The following is a 16,596-nucleotide window of genomic DNA, read 5'->3' as shown; positions in this document are numbered from 1 at the left end:
GTGTTGCAATTTGCTTTAACTAGAAAATACAGAAGAAAACAATATTGGTCATTATTTAAATTTCAAAGGCAAGCGACAAGCTTCAACATCTGTATTAATAATTAGAAATTAGGTACATTCGTTTCCAAGGGAATAAAGCCTAAACAGCACGTGTTGCAATTTGCATTAACTAGAAAATGCAGAAGAAAACAATATTGATCATTATTCAAATTTCAAAGGCAAACGACAAGCTTCAACATCTGTCTCAATAATAAGAAATTATGTACATTCGTTTCTGAGGGAATAAAGTCTAAACAGCACGTGTTGCAATTTGCTTTAACTAGAAAATACAGAAGAAAACAACATTGGTCATTATTTAAATTTCAAAGGCAAGCGACAAGCTTCAACATCTGTATTAATAATTAGAAATTAGGTACATTCGTTTCCAAGGGAATAAAGCCTAAACAGCACGTGTTGCAATTTGCATTAACTAGAAAATGCAGAAGAAAACAATATTGGTCATTATTCAAATTTCAAAGGCAAACGACAAGCTTCAACATCTGTCTCAATAATTATAAATTTATGTACATTCGTTTCTAAGGGAATGAAGTCTAGACAGCATGTGTTGCAATTTGCTTATGCAAGGAATGCAGAAGAAAACAACATTGGTCATTATTCAAATTTCAAAGGCAAACGACAAGCTTCAACATCTGTCTCAATAATTATAAATTTATGTACATTCGTTTCTAAGGGAATGAAGTCTAGACAGCATGTGTTGCAATTTGCTTATACAAGGAATGCAGAAGAAAACAACATTGGTCATTATTCAAATTTCAAAGGCAAACGACAAGCTTCAACATCTGTATTAATAATTAGAAATTTATGTACATTCGTTTCCAAGGGAATAAAGCCTAAACAGCACGTGTTGCAATTTGCATTAACTAGAAAATGCAGAAGAAAACAATATTGATCATTATTTAAATTTCAAAGGCAAACGACAAGCTTCAACATCTGTATTAATAATTAGAAATGATTGTACATTCGTTTCTAAGGGAATGAAGTCTAGACAGCATGTGTTGCAATTTGCTTTAACTAGAAAATGTAGAAGAAAACAACACTGAACATTATTCAAATTTCATGTATTCATTTCCAAAATATTTCTTAAATGACAGTAAACATCAGTCGCATAAAAGCAACATCTCTCAAGATTTTCTATATATACAATATAAGGCCATAATACTATGTTGGCAATAAAGTAACAACACACACAGCACAATGTACATTGGATTTCGAAAACATTTCTAAAATGACAGTGAACATCAATCGCATAAAAGCAACATCTCTCTCTATATATATGCATATAACAATATAAGGCCATAATACTATGTTGGCAATAAAGTAACAACACACAGTACCTCCAGACATGATACTGAAGGTAAAAAGCTTTGAACGTGTATGTTATAACCTCATCATTGAAGCAAGCCTCGGTCTTGCTATCTGTTCAAGTACATTTGAATAGGTCATATCTTAAGGCCAATACTACATATCCTTCTTTGGACAAAATGATATGCTTATATGCTATTCAATGACTCTTAATTGTACATAGTTGTTCAAGTAATCAAAACTTCAACGACAGAGAATAATCAATCCCGATTATCTGTCGAATCAGATTTTATGGGCATAGAAGGCTACATAATGATAAAGATGATATGAATGGGCCATTTGATACCTCTAATACCAACATTCGCTAAAATGGTTAGCATATCCTTTTACGTGACAATCAAACAATTTTTACAAGAAGGTAAGTGCAAGTGGGGAAGCAGGTGCAAAGGTCATAGCATATTGACAAGCGATTCGTCATACGTCGTAAATTCCTCTGAATGTATACCATGCAATTTCTAGAATGGAATATGGTCTTTGATGACTTAATCGAAATTTTGTCCAGGGCCATTCAGATAATATAACACAATTATTAGATAATCGCTTATGGTTGTTATGTTAAAATAAGGGTATCTGAACTTAATCAAAAATAAATAAATATACAGGATAAAATTCTCTGCTATCTTATTTGGTAATGTAAGACAAAAAGTGCTTAACATTTGACCAGGTGTGCATATCATCCTGCAGACTGGTACTGAACACACACAAAAAACGGATAATGATATAAATAAATAGAACGTTTTTCGGTGTGAATGACAATTGAGTTGTGCTTTATAAGCCTTAAGAAAACAGAAGGAAGACCTTCGTATTCCCTTTATCTGATTTTCGAAATAAAACTGACCTGTCATTGGCTAAATGCTAAGGACGGGGATGAAGTTTGGTCTGCCACTGATTCGTTGGCCATTTGACAATACAACATGTTCTAGTATTAGGGGCCGAACAATGTACAATCTGTTGTTGGCCTGGGATTTAAGTTTTGAAGCATTGATTGAAATATTGTGTCTACAAATCCGAGGTCCTCATCATCAGATAATCAGTCTGTTCCTTACTCTTGTTTTGCAAACAGTTCCAGTTGTGTATGCTACCTAGCATCGATTAGATCGACATAGAGCATATCCATGACCTTATCCCGGTTGCATGTTTGAACTGGTTTTGTCATCAAATCTTGGTAAGAGGCCAAATTCTCTTTCGTCCCTTAAGATATGCAATGACTCTTCCACAGTCAAGAAGGACCACTACGACAAACGGAAGTACAGTAAGTACGATTCCCATCGACCCGATGGATTTAGCAGATGGGCGATCGTCCTTTGCCGATGTTTTCTTGCGTCTGAAGGATGAGAGGGTGTGTTTTTCCAAAATCAATGCTTTTATAAGTTGTGCCATTTCAAACTCTGAAGGCGTGGCTGACGAAACGCAAACACAATTGTTGGCATTGGTCGAACTGTAAATGAAGCCTGAAAAGGGAATAAGAACAAATAAAATAAGTTGATGCATGCACGGGTAAGGAGTATGCGCAGTGTCTGAGCTGACGGTACATCAGTGTGCCTTCTGAGCACAATACTCTGTAAAAGTGTGATTAGTCATGTGTCCTTATGAACTTCAAATATAAAGTTCATATCATCAACTGTAATGATATATTAACTGAACCGCAAAAGAAACGTCACCCCAAGTTACATTGCATGAACGTTGTCTTTTAAATATCTGGGTAATTTTTGTCAAAGTTTCTTTAATTTAACATTACCTTAGTTAATATTAGTTAAAAGCCGCGTTAAACCTTACTCACTCACTCACTCATTACATCAGTCTTTGCCCAGGAGTATACTGAAAGAATGCTACATAAACCTAAAGTTTAAATCCTTTAAAGTTTCTAAAAGAAACGTCACCTCAAGTAACATTGCATGAAAAGTTGTCATTTAAATATATGGGTAATATTTGTCAAATGTTCTAAAATTTAACATTACCTTGTCCGGAAAAAATGAAATTTGATGATAAAAAACTATAGCAGATGACAATAACACGCCCAAACGCATCACGACAACGGCCATGGTAACCCGATGCACGTGAGTTCCGTTCAAATTGAAATGCACATGCGTTTCCCCATTTCTTGCCCTATAAAAATCCACCCAGATCGGATTACATTCATTCGTTATTGATTTGCTACCACATGCCAAGATTGACAAGAAATCAGCGACACCAAGCCTTTGGACGATTGCAAGCTGGACAAACCGACCGACAAGTAGCCAATGCATTTCAAGTCAACGTAAGGACCATGTACAGGCTCCAGCAATCGTACTTGACCACTAACACTACAGATGACCGACCGCGTAGTGGAAGACCATGGGTCACCATCAGGATGGTCAGATTGTGCGACAGCACCTTCAAGATCGCTTTGTTACTGCTGCGGAAACTGCTCGACAGACCATGGGGACACACCAGCGACACATTAGTGAGGACACCAGGACCATCTTCAGTGGGCAACACAGCACCAGCTTTGGCGCCACCAACAGTGCAGAATCATCCTCTTCTCAGACGAGACTGTATCTCAACAGCAGATGGCAGAGAAAGAGAGTCTGGCGACGCCGTGAGGAACGTTATTCGGATGCTTGTGTCGAGAGAGGCTCATTGGGTGGTCCGAGCATCATGGTGTGGGATGGAATTGGTCTTGCACAGAGGGTCGGCCTTGTGGTCTTCCAGAACATCTGTCCAGGGAGATACAATGGTGGCACAGCAGCTCGGTACATTGATCAAGTCTTGAGACCACGCGCCATACCTCATTTGGCACGTCGCCGCAACCACGAGTTTCAGCATGATAACGCCCGTGTCCACACTGCGAGAGAAACAAGATACTTCCTCCAGCAGAATGGCTGCAGTGGCCTGCCCTCACTCCCGATTTAAATCCCATTGAACACATGTGGGACGAGATTCAAAGACGGCTAAATGGCGTCCGACCAAGGCCAACAACTGCAGCTGAACTGCATCAGAGTGTGGGCTTAAGTGCCTATGGCCTTCAACCGCCTCATCCATTCCATGTATCGACGTTGCACGGCAGTCATCAATGTACATGGCGGACACACGAAAACTGACTTGTGATGCCATTTTCTCATAGGCTAGTGTTGTGTTTCACTATAAGAACATTTGTCACATTAATTTCAGCCTTGATGATCAGTTTTGCCAAGTTTCATCTTTTTAATATGGCTCAAAGTATGTTTATAGTGTTTGGACAAATAAGGTTTCTCATATATCTATCCGTGGTGACGTTTCTTTTGCGGTTCAGTATATATATTGACTTGCAGATCAAAGGTGACACAACAGACTATTGCGGCGAAAAAGGCTGTCTAGATTACGCCCCTTAGTCGATATGTTTGATCCCACAAAATCCCAATGATGTTCCAAAGTATGTCTATCCAAACCCATGTTGTTAGGTTAAGATGCTCGCTTGCTTTCAGTGTATTCCATCATTGCGGCGTCCCGGAATATTTTACAGAAGCCCGCTTAATTGATGCAGAATCTTTCCTTTTTGCAAACATCCCTTTTGTGCAGAACTCGTAGAGAATTGAGCATTTTCTGCAGACACTTACAATGTGAATCGAAAGCCGGTCCTGAACATACAGATGTTGCATAGCCTCAGAGAAACTAACCGTAATATGTAAATTTACTGTTTTCTATTTCTGTTTTAATAAATGTATTAATATAATTTTAGAATAAGAAAAGAAAATTATACAATAGCATTTTACATTTTACTATTTTGAAATCAGTATTCCAATTTTCCGTTTGTTATTACCACACGCATGTGTCTAACTGTCTCAAACTGTGACTGTCAGTCATTGCAAAGAGGCTTCAATTCATAAAAATATAATGAAGCTTTTCTGCGAAATTTACCAAAATGTTCCTCAAAGCACTTTGAATTTTAGGCCACGGAGGTACTCATGGGCGGCATGATGTGATACAACTGAACTATTGTTCAAAGGAGCAAAGCAGTTGTTCAATATATCTCTTCAATATTGAAACCAATATAAGATGTCAGCATTATAACATGTTCCCTAAGAGGCGCAGGAAAAGATTGGAAGGAACAGTGGTTCCGAAACCGGGCATTATCTTATCATTATAATATCAAATCAAACCAAATGTTGTTATACCTGATGCTGACGTTGATCCACATGGGTATGTCGTGGTTAACGCGGACGTCACCCCATCTGATTGCGATGTCGTGTTGTCTGTCATTGATGACGCTATGTACACGTCTGTCGTTGTTGCTTCTGGTGTTGTCGTCGTTCCATGTGATGTCGTCGTCAAACTATCTGGTGTAGTCGTCATTCCATCTGGTGTAGTCGTCAATCCATCTGGTGTAGTCGTCATTCCATCTGGTGTTGACGTCATTCCATCTGGTGTTGTCGTCAATCCATCTGGTGTAGTCGTCATTCCATCTGGTGTAGTCGTCAATCCATCTGGTGTAGTCGTCATTCCATCTGGTGTAGTCGTCATTCCATCTGGTGTAGTCGTCAATCCATCTGGTGTAGTCGTCAATCCATCTGGTGTAGTCGTCATTCCATCTGGTGTAGTCGTCAATCCATCTGGTGTAGTCGTTATTCCATCTGGTGTAGTCGTCATTCCATCTGATGTAGTCGTCATTCCATCTGGTGTAGTCGTCATTCCATCTGGTGTAGTCGTCAATCCGTCTGGTGTAGTCGTCAATCCATCTGGTGTAGTCGTCAATCCATCTGGTGTAGTCGTCAGTCCATCTGGTGTAGTCGTCAATCGATCTGGTGTAGTCGTCAATCCATCTGGTGTAGTCGTCATTCCATCTGACGTTGACGTCATCCCATGTGATGTCGTCGTCAGTTGTGTAGTTGTTGACCCATGTTGAGACGTGGCAGTGGTTTGATCACAGGTAACTTTGTTGTAGTACTTGTTTTGGGGGACACTTGGAGTAGTGTCTGCTATTTTTGCTGAAGCACAAATGGAATTCATGTTCTTTACAGTTTGGCAAGTTGGTCCAAAAATTGGTACAAAGAGAGATATTTCTTCAGGAAAAAGAACTCGTAACTCGTATTGTTAGTATTTCCCGCGAAACAATCAACATAATATGCCAGAAAATCATTGTTTTAGTTTACAAAGTATCAGCCCACACGTACCTTCATAACATCGTTTTAGATAGACAGTCGACTGAGAATTCATCGGCAGCTGAGGTGTAGAAACGGTTAAGTGACGGTAACTTCCGGTATACGTTCGACAGAAAGAGCCATCGTGTCGAATAGCAACACAGGGGCTATCTTCACTGTTCCTCTCCAGACAGGACTTCTTGCACGCCCTAACAGTATAGTTTGTCGTTGGAGATTCGTTTAAACCCAACACCTCTTGGCCTTCTCCTTCAGTAAACCAGCACCCTGGTACGTATAATTAGAATTAGAATTAGACACTATTACACACTTTTATTGAGGAGATAAACGATAGAATGAGATGGCGACATGAAAAATGGGGGTGAGGTGAACGGCGCGTCCAAGATTGTTGCACTTATACAGCGACGTGCATGCACGTGTGTGTGGGGCTGCTTGTACTAGTCCGGACTAATGCCGATTTATACTGCTAGCCCACGTCACATCCTTCCGTGGTTACTGATCACACCTGATTAGCAGAATGTGGAAAAGACAACTTAATCGAAGTGGTTCTGATAAGTATTGATCAAACCTAATACTTACTGGTGTCCCTTTCGCAAACCCGAATGGCATACGTTTTTCTATTTGGGATTGAGTGAGTGAGTGAGTGAGTGAGTGAGTTTGGTTTAACGCCGCTTTGAACAGTATTCCAGTTCTATCACGACGTGTCAGCTTAATGTGGGAGGACAGCCCGAAGTGATGCAGGTCTCAGACGTTTACCACTTCGGTGAAACCCACGAGCACAGGTATGGTGCTGACAAACCTAGAAACATGATCCGGGCGAACCGGGATTCGAACCCACAATCATAGGTCTCAATCATAGGCCCAAGGGACGCAACTCTGCATAGCGAATCGCGGCGCCTTAGGCGTCTGGGCCACCCGTGCCCCCATTGGGATTGAGAAAACAACATACTTATCAATGAAAATATTTCAAATTGACGTTTTTAACCCACCAGATTGCAGGAGACACGTCCATTAGTTTCTCATTGTTGAATACATTTGTGAATTTAAAACGGCAACATCTGGTAATTGAGACTCAATAGACTACGACTGAATGCTCTTTGGGTGAGTATGTGGAACCTTTAATTAGCATTAGTATCGTATCAAAAAGACATTTAGGAAACTTACTTTGTTTCCTCAATGTTGATTTAGGTTACCTGTAGATTTAATTCCAAATGTAAAATTCCTCACAGTTAAATCTGCTGATGAACTAGCTCTGCGTTGAAAACACATCATGTTTGTCTCCAGTCTACCATGACAGAAGTATACGCGAACTCTTTGGTGTTTGCGACGATATTGAACGACGCGGCAAGCGTTGATTCCATTGTTTTGAGTGGGTTGTCGAGATAAATTGAGTAACCACCGATAATGGCCATAACACGGGCTGTGGTATATTTTCAAACATTGATTTTTAGCATCATTATAATTTCCTCGCATATAAAACAGTCATTGGAAGTAAGCCAACACGAAGTGGACAACCAAAAAGAATATTAAGTAAGCCTCACAAGGTTTACTCCAAATGTCACTATTATGACGTCACGCCGTTCATTGTGACGCACAAAATATGACAGTTCTGTCGGCTGTTGACAAGCGCCAAATGTCAAGCTCGCTGTGGCCCATTAAAACTTAAAATACACTCTCGTAGTGGATTTATATCGTGTGCTCTGCCTAAAATGTATTGCCACGCATACTTTGTATATTGATGTAATTGCAAATCTCCATTTTGTAACTTATAACTGCACATATTATTATTAAAAAATGCCCACTGATAATATGTACTGTTATAAATATATCTCCCGCGGTGATCAGGCCGTCTCATCGGCTGTTTTAATCAGAGATGGTAATAACCTGGTAATTGTGATTTGATACCTCTCATTGACTAATTTAAAAAACAAAAAACATGGAAAAATGGGTATTAATAACATTAAACGTCTTAAAGCACATCGTTCAAGCACTTACCAGTTTCATTTTCGCATACTGCTGCATACAGTTTATTACATTCCTTGGTCCTGTACCACTGAGCCAGTGTATAACAAACGCAGTTTTCCAACCCCTTATTGTTAGGTTCAATATCCAGCCATTTTGAAAATGCTCCGAGTGAAGTACAGTCTGTCCATCTGAACACAAAGGCAGTACCGGTATTCGGCGTCAGGTCAAAGAGACCCATCCAGAGGTCAGACGTCCTGAAACAAAAATCAGTTAAGGCACTACACAGATACTACTGATATAAACACCGTTCTTGGAGCTGTTTAGTATTAGTAATGTTGACGTGAAAGTAGTTTAGTGATAGTAATATTTTCTGTAGCTGTTGCAGCATTAATACTGGTTGTGGAAATAATTGTATTGATAGTATTATCATCTGCCCCTTCTCTCAGGCGTTTACCACTGTCATAGCAAATATGTAATTCGGCCCTAATCCAGGATTAGAACCCACGATCAGCGGATCCTGGTATGGACAAAGGGCGAAATTCTGCACAGCGGATTGCGGTGTCCATGGCAACTTGCAGTCATATTTCCCTGAGCCATCCATAATTCAAAAACGGACTTATCGTGTTTTGTTCAGATGAACAATTGACATGCGAAAACTTATCATCGGTATTTGATTGTGGTTCATAAAGACATGCCTATGATATAGTCGGAATCTTACAATGGATTATCCTAGGATATTTCTTATAATATGATCATTGAAAGTTTTTGTTGTTGCTTTTATCACATAACCCGATGTAAGGAATTCAACCAGGCCTTCGCGCTGAAGAGCGAACACCGCACCCACTAGGCTACCCATTATCTGTCTTGAATATTTCCCAACGAAAAGTATATATAAATATGCAATGCAAGAGAATAACCAGTCTAGATTATCCGCCGAAACAGATTATAATTTTGACGTAAAGGGCCAAATAGCTGCAAAGATTATACGAATAAACCACTGAAAATCAGTGATGACACCAGGTGCTAGCGAAACGGAAAAGCATTTTCCCGTCCGTCATTCAAACATTTTGCATAAAAAGTAAGTATTTATTGCCTGAAGCTACAAAAACTCAATCTCTTTGCGTGTTAAGAAGCATTGCCATTTTGAATCAATGAAAGAAAGCTAAGAACAAAACCTCAAACTTACAAAACTGTTTCACTTGTCCATTGTTCCAAAAACAAATTGAAAATATCGAGTTCTCTGGCCGTCTTAAATCGGAGCATTTGTTGTCCTTGACTTTCGCACATTGCACGTGTCTTATCCCAAGTATGCAAGCCCTCGTACAGTGTAAAGATCTTCCCGCAGCTGGAATGCAGAATATATTCTGAAAAGTAAATATAATTTCCATTAATTTAGTTATGCACATGCGGAATATCTAATGGCATATCTAATGGAGACATAAATCTAAGAAAATGGCGAGTTTCAGGGGAACTTCAAAGAGACAAAGGGACCCGGTCACCATTAATCGGGAGCTGCATAAGTATATGCCGATTGGGTTTACTCCCAATTGCGAAATGTAATTCATGCAATGTGTCTTCAAATGCTTCAAATGATTCACCTTACACCCTCATGAAGTTAACAAAGCAACCATAACATCACCATCAATGAAACAGTTCATGCAGTGTTTTTTCATATGCTTCAAATGATTCACCCCACACCCTCTTAACGTTAACATGTTGAACATGGCATCACCACCAATGAAACAGTTCATGCAGTGTGTCTTTATATGCTTCACATGGTTCACCCCACACCCTCATGACGTTAACATGTTGAACATGACATTACCACCAATGAAACAGTTCATGCAGTGTGTCTTCATATGCTTCAAATGGTTCACCCCACACCCTCATGACGTTAACATGTTGAACATGACATCACCACTACTGAAACAGTTCATGTAGTGTGTCTTCATATGCTTCAAATGATTCAACCCACACCCTCACGACGTTAACATGTTGAACATGACATCACCACCACTGAAACAGTTCATGCAGTGTGTCTCCATATGCTTCAAATGATTCACCCCACACCCTCATGACGTTAACATGTTGAACATGACATCACCACCACTGAAACAGTTCATGCAGTGTGTCTCCATATGCTTCAAATGATTCACCCTACACCATCATGACGTTAACATGTTGAACATGACATCACCACCAATGAAACAGTTCATACAGTGTGCCTTCATATGCTTCAAATGATTCACCCCACACCCTCTTGACGTTAACATGTTGAACATGACATTACCACCACTGAAAGAGTTCATGCAGTGTGTCTTCATATGCTTCAAATGGTTCACCCCACACCCTCATGACGTTAACATGTTGAACATGACATCACCACAAATGAAACAGTTCATGCAGTGTGTCTCCATATGCTTCAAATGATTCATCCCACACCCTCATGACGTTAACATGTTGAACATGACATCACCACCAATGAAAGAGTTCATACAGTGTGCCTTCATATGCTTCAAATGATTCACCCCACACCCTCATGACGTTAACATGTTGAACATGACATCACCACCACTGAAAGAGTTCATGCAGTGTGTCTCCATATGCTTCAAATGATTCACCCCACACCCTCATGACGTTAACATGTTGAACATGACATCACCACCACTGAAACAGTTCATGCAGTGTGTCTTCATATGCTTCAAATGATTCAACCCACACCCTCATGACGTTAACATGTTGAACATGACATCACCACCAATGAAACAGTTCATGCAGTGTGTCTTCATATGCTTCAAATGATTCACCCCACACCCTCTTGACGTTAACATGTTGAACATGACATTACCACCACTGAAACAGTTCATGCAGTGTGTCTTCATATGCTTCAAATGGTTCACCCCACACCCTCATGACGTTAAAATGTTGAACATGACATCACCTCCACTGAAACAGTTCATGCAGTGTGTCTTCATATGCTTCAAATGATTCAACCCACACCCTCATGACGTTAACATGTTGAACATGACATCACCACCAATGAAACAGTTCATGCAGTGTGTCTTCATATGCTTCAAATGATTCACCCCACACCCTCATGACGTTAACATGTTGAACATGACATCACCACCAATGAAACAGTTCATGCAGTGTGTCTCCATATGCTTCAAATGATTCATCCCACACCCTCGTGACGTTAACATGTTGAACATGACATCACCACCAATGAAAGAGTTCATACAGTGTGCCTTCATATGCTTCAAATGATTCACCCCACACCCTCATGACGTTAACATGTTGAACATGACATCACCACCAATGAAACAGTTCATGCAGTGTGTCTCCATATGCTTCAAATGATTCACCCCACACCCTCATGACGTTAACATGTTGAACATGACATCACCACCACTGAAACAGTTCATGCAGTGTGTCTTCATATGCTTCAAATGATTCACCCCACACCCTCATGACGCTAACATGTTGAACATGACATCACCACCACTGAAACAGTTCATGCAGTGTGTCTTCATATGCTTCAAATGATTCACCCCACACCCTCATGACGTCTACATGTTGAACATGACATCACCACCACTGAAACAGTTCATGCAGTGTGTCTCCATATGCTTCAAATGATTCACCCCACACCCTCATGACGTTAACATGTTGAATATGACATCACCACCAATGAAACAGTTCATGCAGTGTGTCTCCATATGCTTCAAATGATTCACCCAACACCATCGAATTGAACCACAAATGAAACAGTTCATGCAGTGTGTCTTCATATGCTTCAAATGATTCACCCCACACCATCATGACGTTAACATGTTGAACATGACATCACCACCAATGAAACAGTTCATGCAGTGTGTCTCCATATGCTTCAAATGATTCACCCCACACCCTCATGACGTTAACATGTTGAACATGACATCACCACCACTGAAACAGTTCATGCAGTGTGTCTTCATATGATTCAAATGATTCTCCCCACACCCTCATGACGTTAACATGTTGAACATGACATCTCCACCACTGAACGAAAACAAGTGCTTCAGAAAGGTGCAAGTATCGGCATAGCTCTTCAACAAGTGGAAGCTTCTTCATCCCATCCTGCAGGCCATCCTTCTACCAGACCTATACCATCTCGAGCTGACAAAGGTCAGGACATTGTTACTGGAAAGCATGACAGCAAAGCCATATTTAGACCAGACAAGATCAGTGTCTTGTTAATGGTTTCAAACATGGCTTAAATAAGGAATAGAGAATTAGTTAAACCCTCAAATGTCACAACTAAAAGTGTAGAGAAGATGACACGTGTAGATTTCCTGGGCACTTTGACTACCCTAATTTAAATATTCCCCACTGAGGTGAGCACCGAATAATGTTCCAATGGACGACAGGTTAATTTATCATCCAAAACTGGCTCCCACGGGAGATATCGCTTTGGTGAGATCAAGCGATATCTATACTGTATATGTCGCTGCAATGAAATTGCATCACAATGCTTTGCAGACCATTGTGACGTCATTGGTTACCATGACGTCACAATCAAATGACATCACTAATGGCTCTGCTACCGAAGCTGTAAGCAGTACTTTTTACACTAAAGACACTGCTTATTACTTTCTACAAACTGAAAAAAAGTGGAAGAATGATGATAAATAAAATCTCACCCTCGTGTCTTTTGATATCAAATATATCAACACTCGTTGATAAAAGTCGAAAGAAATCCTCCGCAAGCCTCGGAGTTTTCCCCACTTTTATCAACTCGTGTTGATATATTTGATATCAAAAGACACGAGGGTGAGATTCTTTATATATTACTTATCATATGCAGAAGGTGATACTGTAAATGATGTCATTGATGAGAGCGTGTTTTCTGTACAGTATGCTCAATTTTAACAAGCAATTGTACTTGTACAGCAGTTAGGACAACGAGCATTGCCTGGAAATAGAAAATGCTTTTCATTTGATTCTAGTCTGGCTTGGAAACGTTACGTCATAAGGATTTACACTAAGCAATAAATCAATAAATTGTGTTTAGCAATGGGATGATCGGGAAGCTCTTTGTTGAGAAACGTGTTCTACTTTCATTGAATAGGCTTCTGATTGTAGATTACAACTTCAACAGAGTAAGCATTCCAACTCTTGACACACCTTTGGGAGATAGCACAGACCTTGGTGGCCTATTGCCAGTGGGTAAAGTGGCCTTTGTGAACAAACTGACATTTTTAGGCCTTAAGCTTGATACAATTAACTTGTGAGTTAGAGTGCAAGAGGATATGGTCTGCCGTACTTTGTCATGTACATGTAACAGACTTCTTGTAACTAGGTGAGATTGAGAGAAACTCTATCCCTCCAGGCTTTATTGAATGTCCTCATGTAATGCAGTGCCAACCAGGTTTACCAAATGTCTCATGTATTATAGTCCCCACTGGGTTTCGCGTTAAGAAGGCATTACGTTGGGCGTTGGCTCAAGCCAAGGTAGGAATCGTTTCTGGAGCTTTACTCGTAAACATTTTTTTATCATTTCTTTGTGAAACTTTGTACACAGATCAAGCAAGTGCTGAACTGATGCCACTTAGCCAGGAATTTTCTAGATTTGTAATTTTTGCGTTTCCTGGGTGGACCTGGGTTCAATCGATGGTACTGATTGTTTCCGAAACATAATGCAACAGTTGTTTGTCATTTCTTTGTTAAACTTTGTATACACATTAAGGAAGTGTTGAACCGGTGTCCCTTTGAATCAATACTTAACTGTCATTCTTAGAGGAATGCTATTCACGGTCAAACGTAAAGTTAACAGAAATGCTGTTCCTACTGGGTTTGTTAAATTGTCTAAAGTAATGCAGTGACTCCAGGCGTTATGGAACACCTGGTATTATCACTATGTGACAGTGGTTCATACACTCAGGCTAATATACATGTAGTTGAAATCGTACAATGGACTCGTTTTGCAGAGATTTTGTTATGATAATGGAAATGGTTTTGTCGCTTTTAGTTATTCCAATCCATAGTACCCGGGGCAGTGACCTCACCACAGATATAGATCGACCACAGGCATGGCAAATAGTTTTGAAGGAGTTCATTGGAGCACCTTTAACTAGATCAAGGTCCTAAAGCAAAGATCTGGAAATATTTACTGACAGTGCTGGTAGACAAGGCAAAGGGTTTGATATTTATTACAGTGGGGAGTGTTCCTGTGGAGCATGGCCAGTTAAATGAGTACAACCAGCTTTAACTGATAATATCCCTCGTTTCGAATATTGTCTTGTCGCTGTTGCAGCTGAAATATCGGGCAACAACCTGGGCGAGAGAAAGGTTTTATTTTAATCTGACAACCAGGCTGTTGATTGCATAAACACGACGTCCGAAGATCGGATTCAGTCATGTCCCTTTTGAGACACTTTTCCTTTCGCTGCTTGGTGTTCAGTTAGGGATACACCGAAGGGGAGGAATGTCCCAGATGACACGCTTTCCTGGTTTCATTTGGGAAAATTCCGACTGCTTACTACCAGAGCAGATTGGACACCAGTAATTTTTCAGACACTGCATGGAGCATTCGAGAATACAGGGCTGTTGTTCGAAGATGATTTACCTATCTCATCACCCAGAGATAACATACAGGGGACTCTGAACGCTGATTGCAATTCGTCACATCAAACGTCGTAGGAATCAATCACTAATTTGTAGTACGGACTCTTAGCTGGAATAGTGCTTATTGTGACAGTAAACATTTGGCACATTAGCGAATTGACAGCATAGCCACTGTCGAAACCACTTACCACCAATCGTTAATGATTTTTATAAAAGTCACGGTCTATTATGTAACGGATAGAAGCACTTGCTTGACTGTGCTAGGTGTTCAGGTTTGAAAGTTTCCTTGAGACACTCTACCAAGTTTTTTTCCTTACTTTTACATCAGACAACATTCTCAGTTTATTATTTATTACAGCACCATTTAACGATGCATTGTTGTCAATATCCATGTGAAGTATGTGTGCATCCTTTGTTATGGTTTATGTATGTGCGTAAAGTGGCAGCAAGTCAGACATGTATATTGACAATTAGTAACATGAACACACATTGGCTTGGTGTCACATAGCTGAACTATTGCTGCATGTGTCGTTAAATAACAATAAAACATATAGCTAAAGTGATATGCTTGGTTGTCATTCAACAATAAGTGCACATGTACTAGTGAGGGGGAGGGGGGGGGAGGGGGTGGGGGGTGGGGGGGGGGTGGGGGGGGGTGGGGGGGGTGGGGGGTAGCCCAGTGGTTGAAACGTTCGCCAGGTAACAACAGTTTCCGATATCCACTAAAACAGATTCCATTGAGTTTAAAAGGCAGAATATCAGTGATGACACCAGGTGTTCCCGAAGAGTGTAAATCATGGTGACAATATATGAAGTAATCTGTATCAACACAACAACAGATTATTTTCATGAAATAATATTATCATGAATTTTGAAAGGGTTTTGTCTCTTTTATTTTAAACTGTAGTTAAACTTGTTACCAAGAATATATCATATGGGACAGTTTAAATACAGATAGTCTCAGTTGCAGATGATCAAAACGCCTTGCACATTTGACAAACTATGTAGACATTCAATACAGGTTAACCAAGCTAGAAAATATAACAGATACGATTACCGAACCGAGAAATGATCATCAATATCAATTATATACCACAAGCTGAAACAGTATGTTTACAATGTACAGTACACTACGTTTATAACGAACACGTATCAGTGGTCCCTTTGAGTTCGTAATGACCGTACTTTACAGTATGTGAAACATGTGTATGTCGGGTGAAGAGATGATTCATTTATTGAAAATAATAAGAAATCCTATATAGTGACCACTGGGGTCATAACTACGATATACTATTGCCTTTCTCCGCTTTTCTGCAGTCTCTTCTTGAGAATTTGTTTGTACTTTAGTGTCTCTAAAAGAGGGATTTTATCGTACTTACCAAGATATATAACTGTGATTGAAAGCAGACATTTCGGCAGATGCATTGTCACTTGAGAAGAAGTGAGAAGAGAAGCCTGAAATAAAAACAATTTCGGAAGTACATAATTT

At 39.9% G+C, this 16,596-nt stretch overlaps 1 protein-coding gene across 1 annotated transcript; it reads right to left on the bottom strand.

Annotated features, from left to right (window-relative positions):
- Positions 1-253: 253 nt before the first annotated feature.
- On the bottom strand, positions 254-16,596 carry LOC124112661 (cell wall protein IFF7-like). The gene is made up of 6 exons (XM_046472795.2): positions 16,487-16,596; positions 9,688-9,865; positions 8,532-8,755; positions 6,552-6,803; positions 5,556-6,365; positions 254-2,873 (listed from the first exon to the last, which is right to left on the bottom strand). The coding sequence occupies exons 1-6, from the start codon at positions 16,530-16,532 to the stop codon at positions 2,578-2,580; spliced, it is 1,806 nt and encodes a 601-aa protein (XP_046328751.2). The 5' UTR covers positions 16,533-16,596; the 3' UTR covers positions 254-2,577.

This window comes from Haliotis rufescens, unplaced genomic scaffold (genome assembly GCF_023055435.1).
Source record: "Haliotis rufescens isolate VD_foot unplaced genomic scaffold, xgHalRufe1.0.p SCAF_95, whole genome shotgun sequence".
In the NCBI taxonomy this organism is placed as follows: Eukaryota; Metazoa; Mollusca; class Gastropoda; order Lepetellida; family Haliotidae; genus Haliotis; species Haliotis rufescens.
Note: the sequence above shows the minus strand (reverse complement) of the source record. Positions and strands in the feature narration are given on the sequence as shown.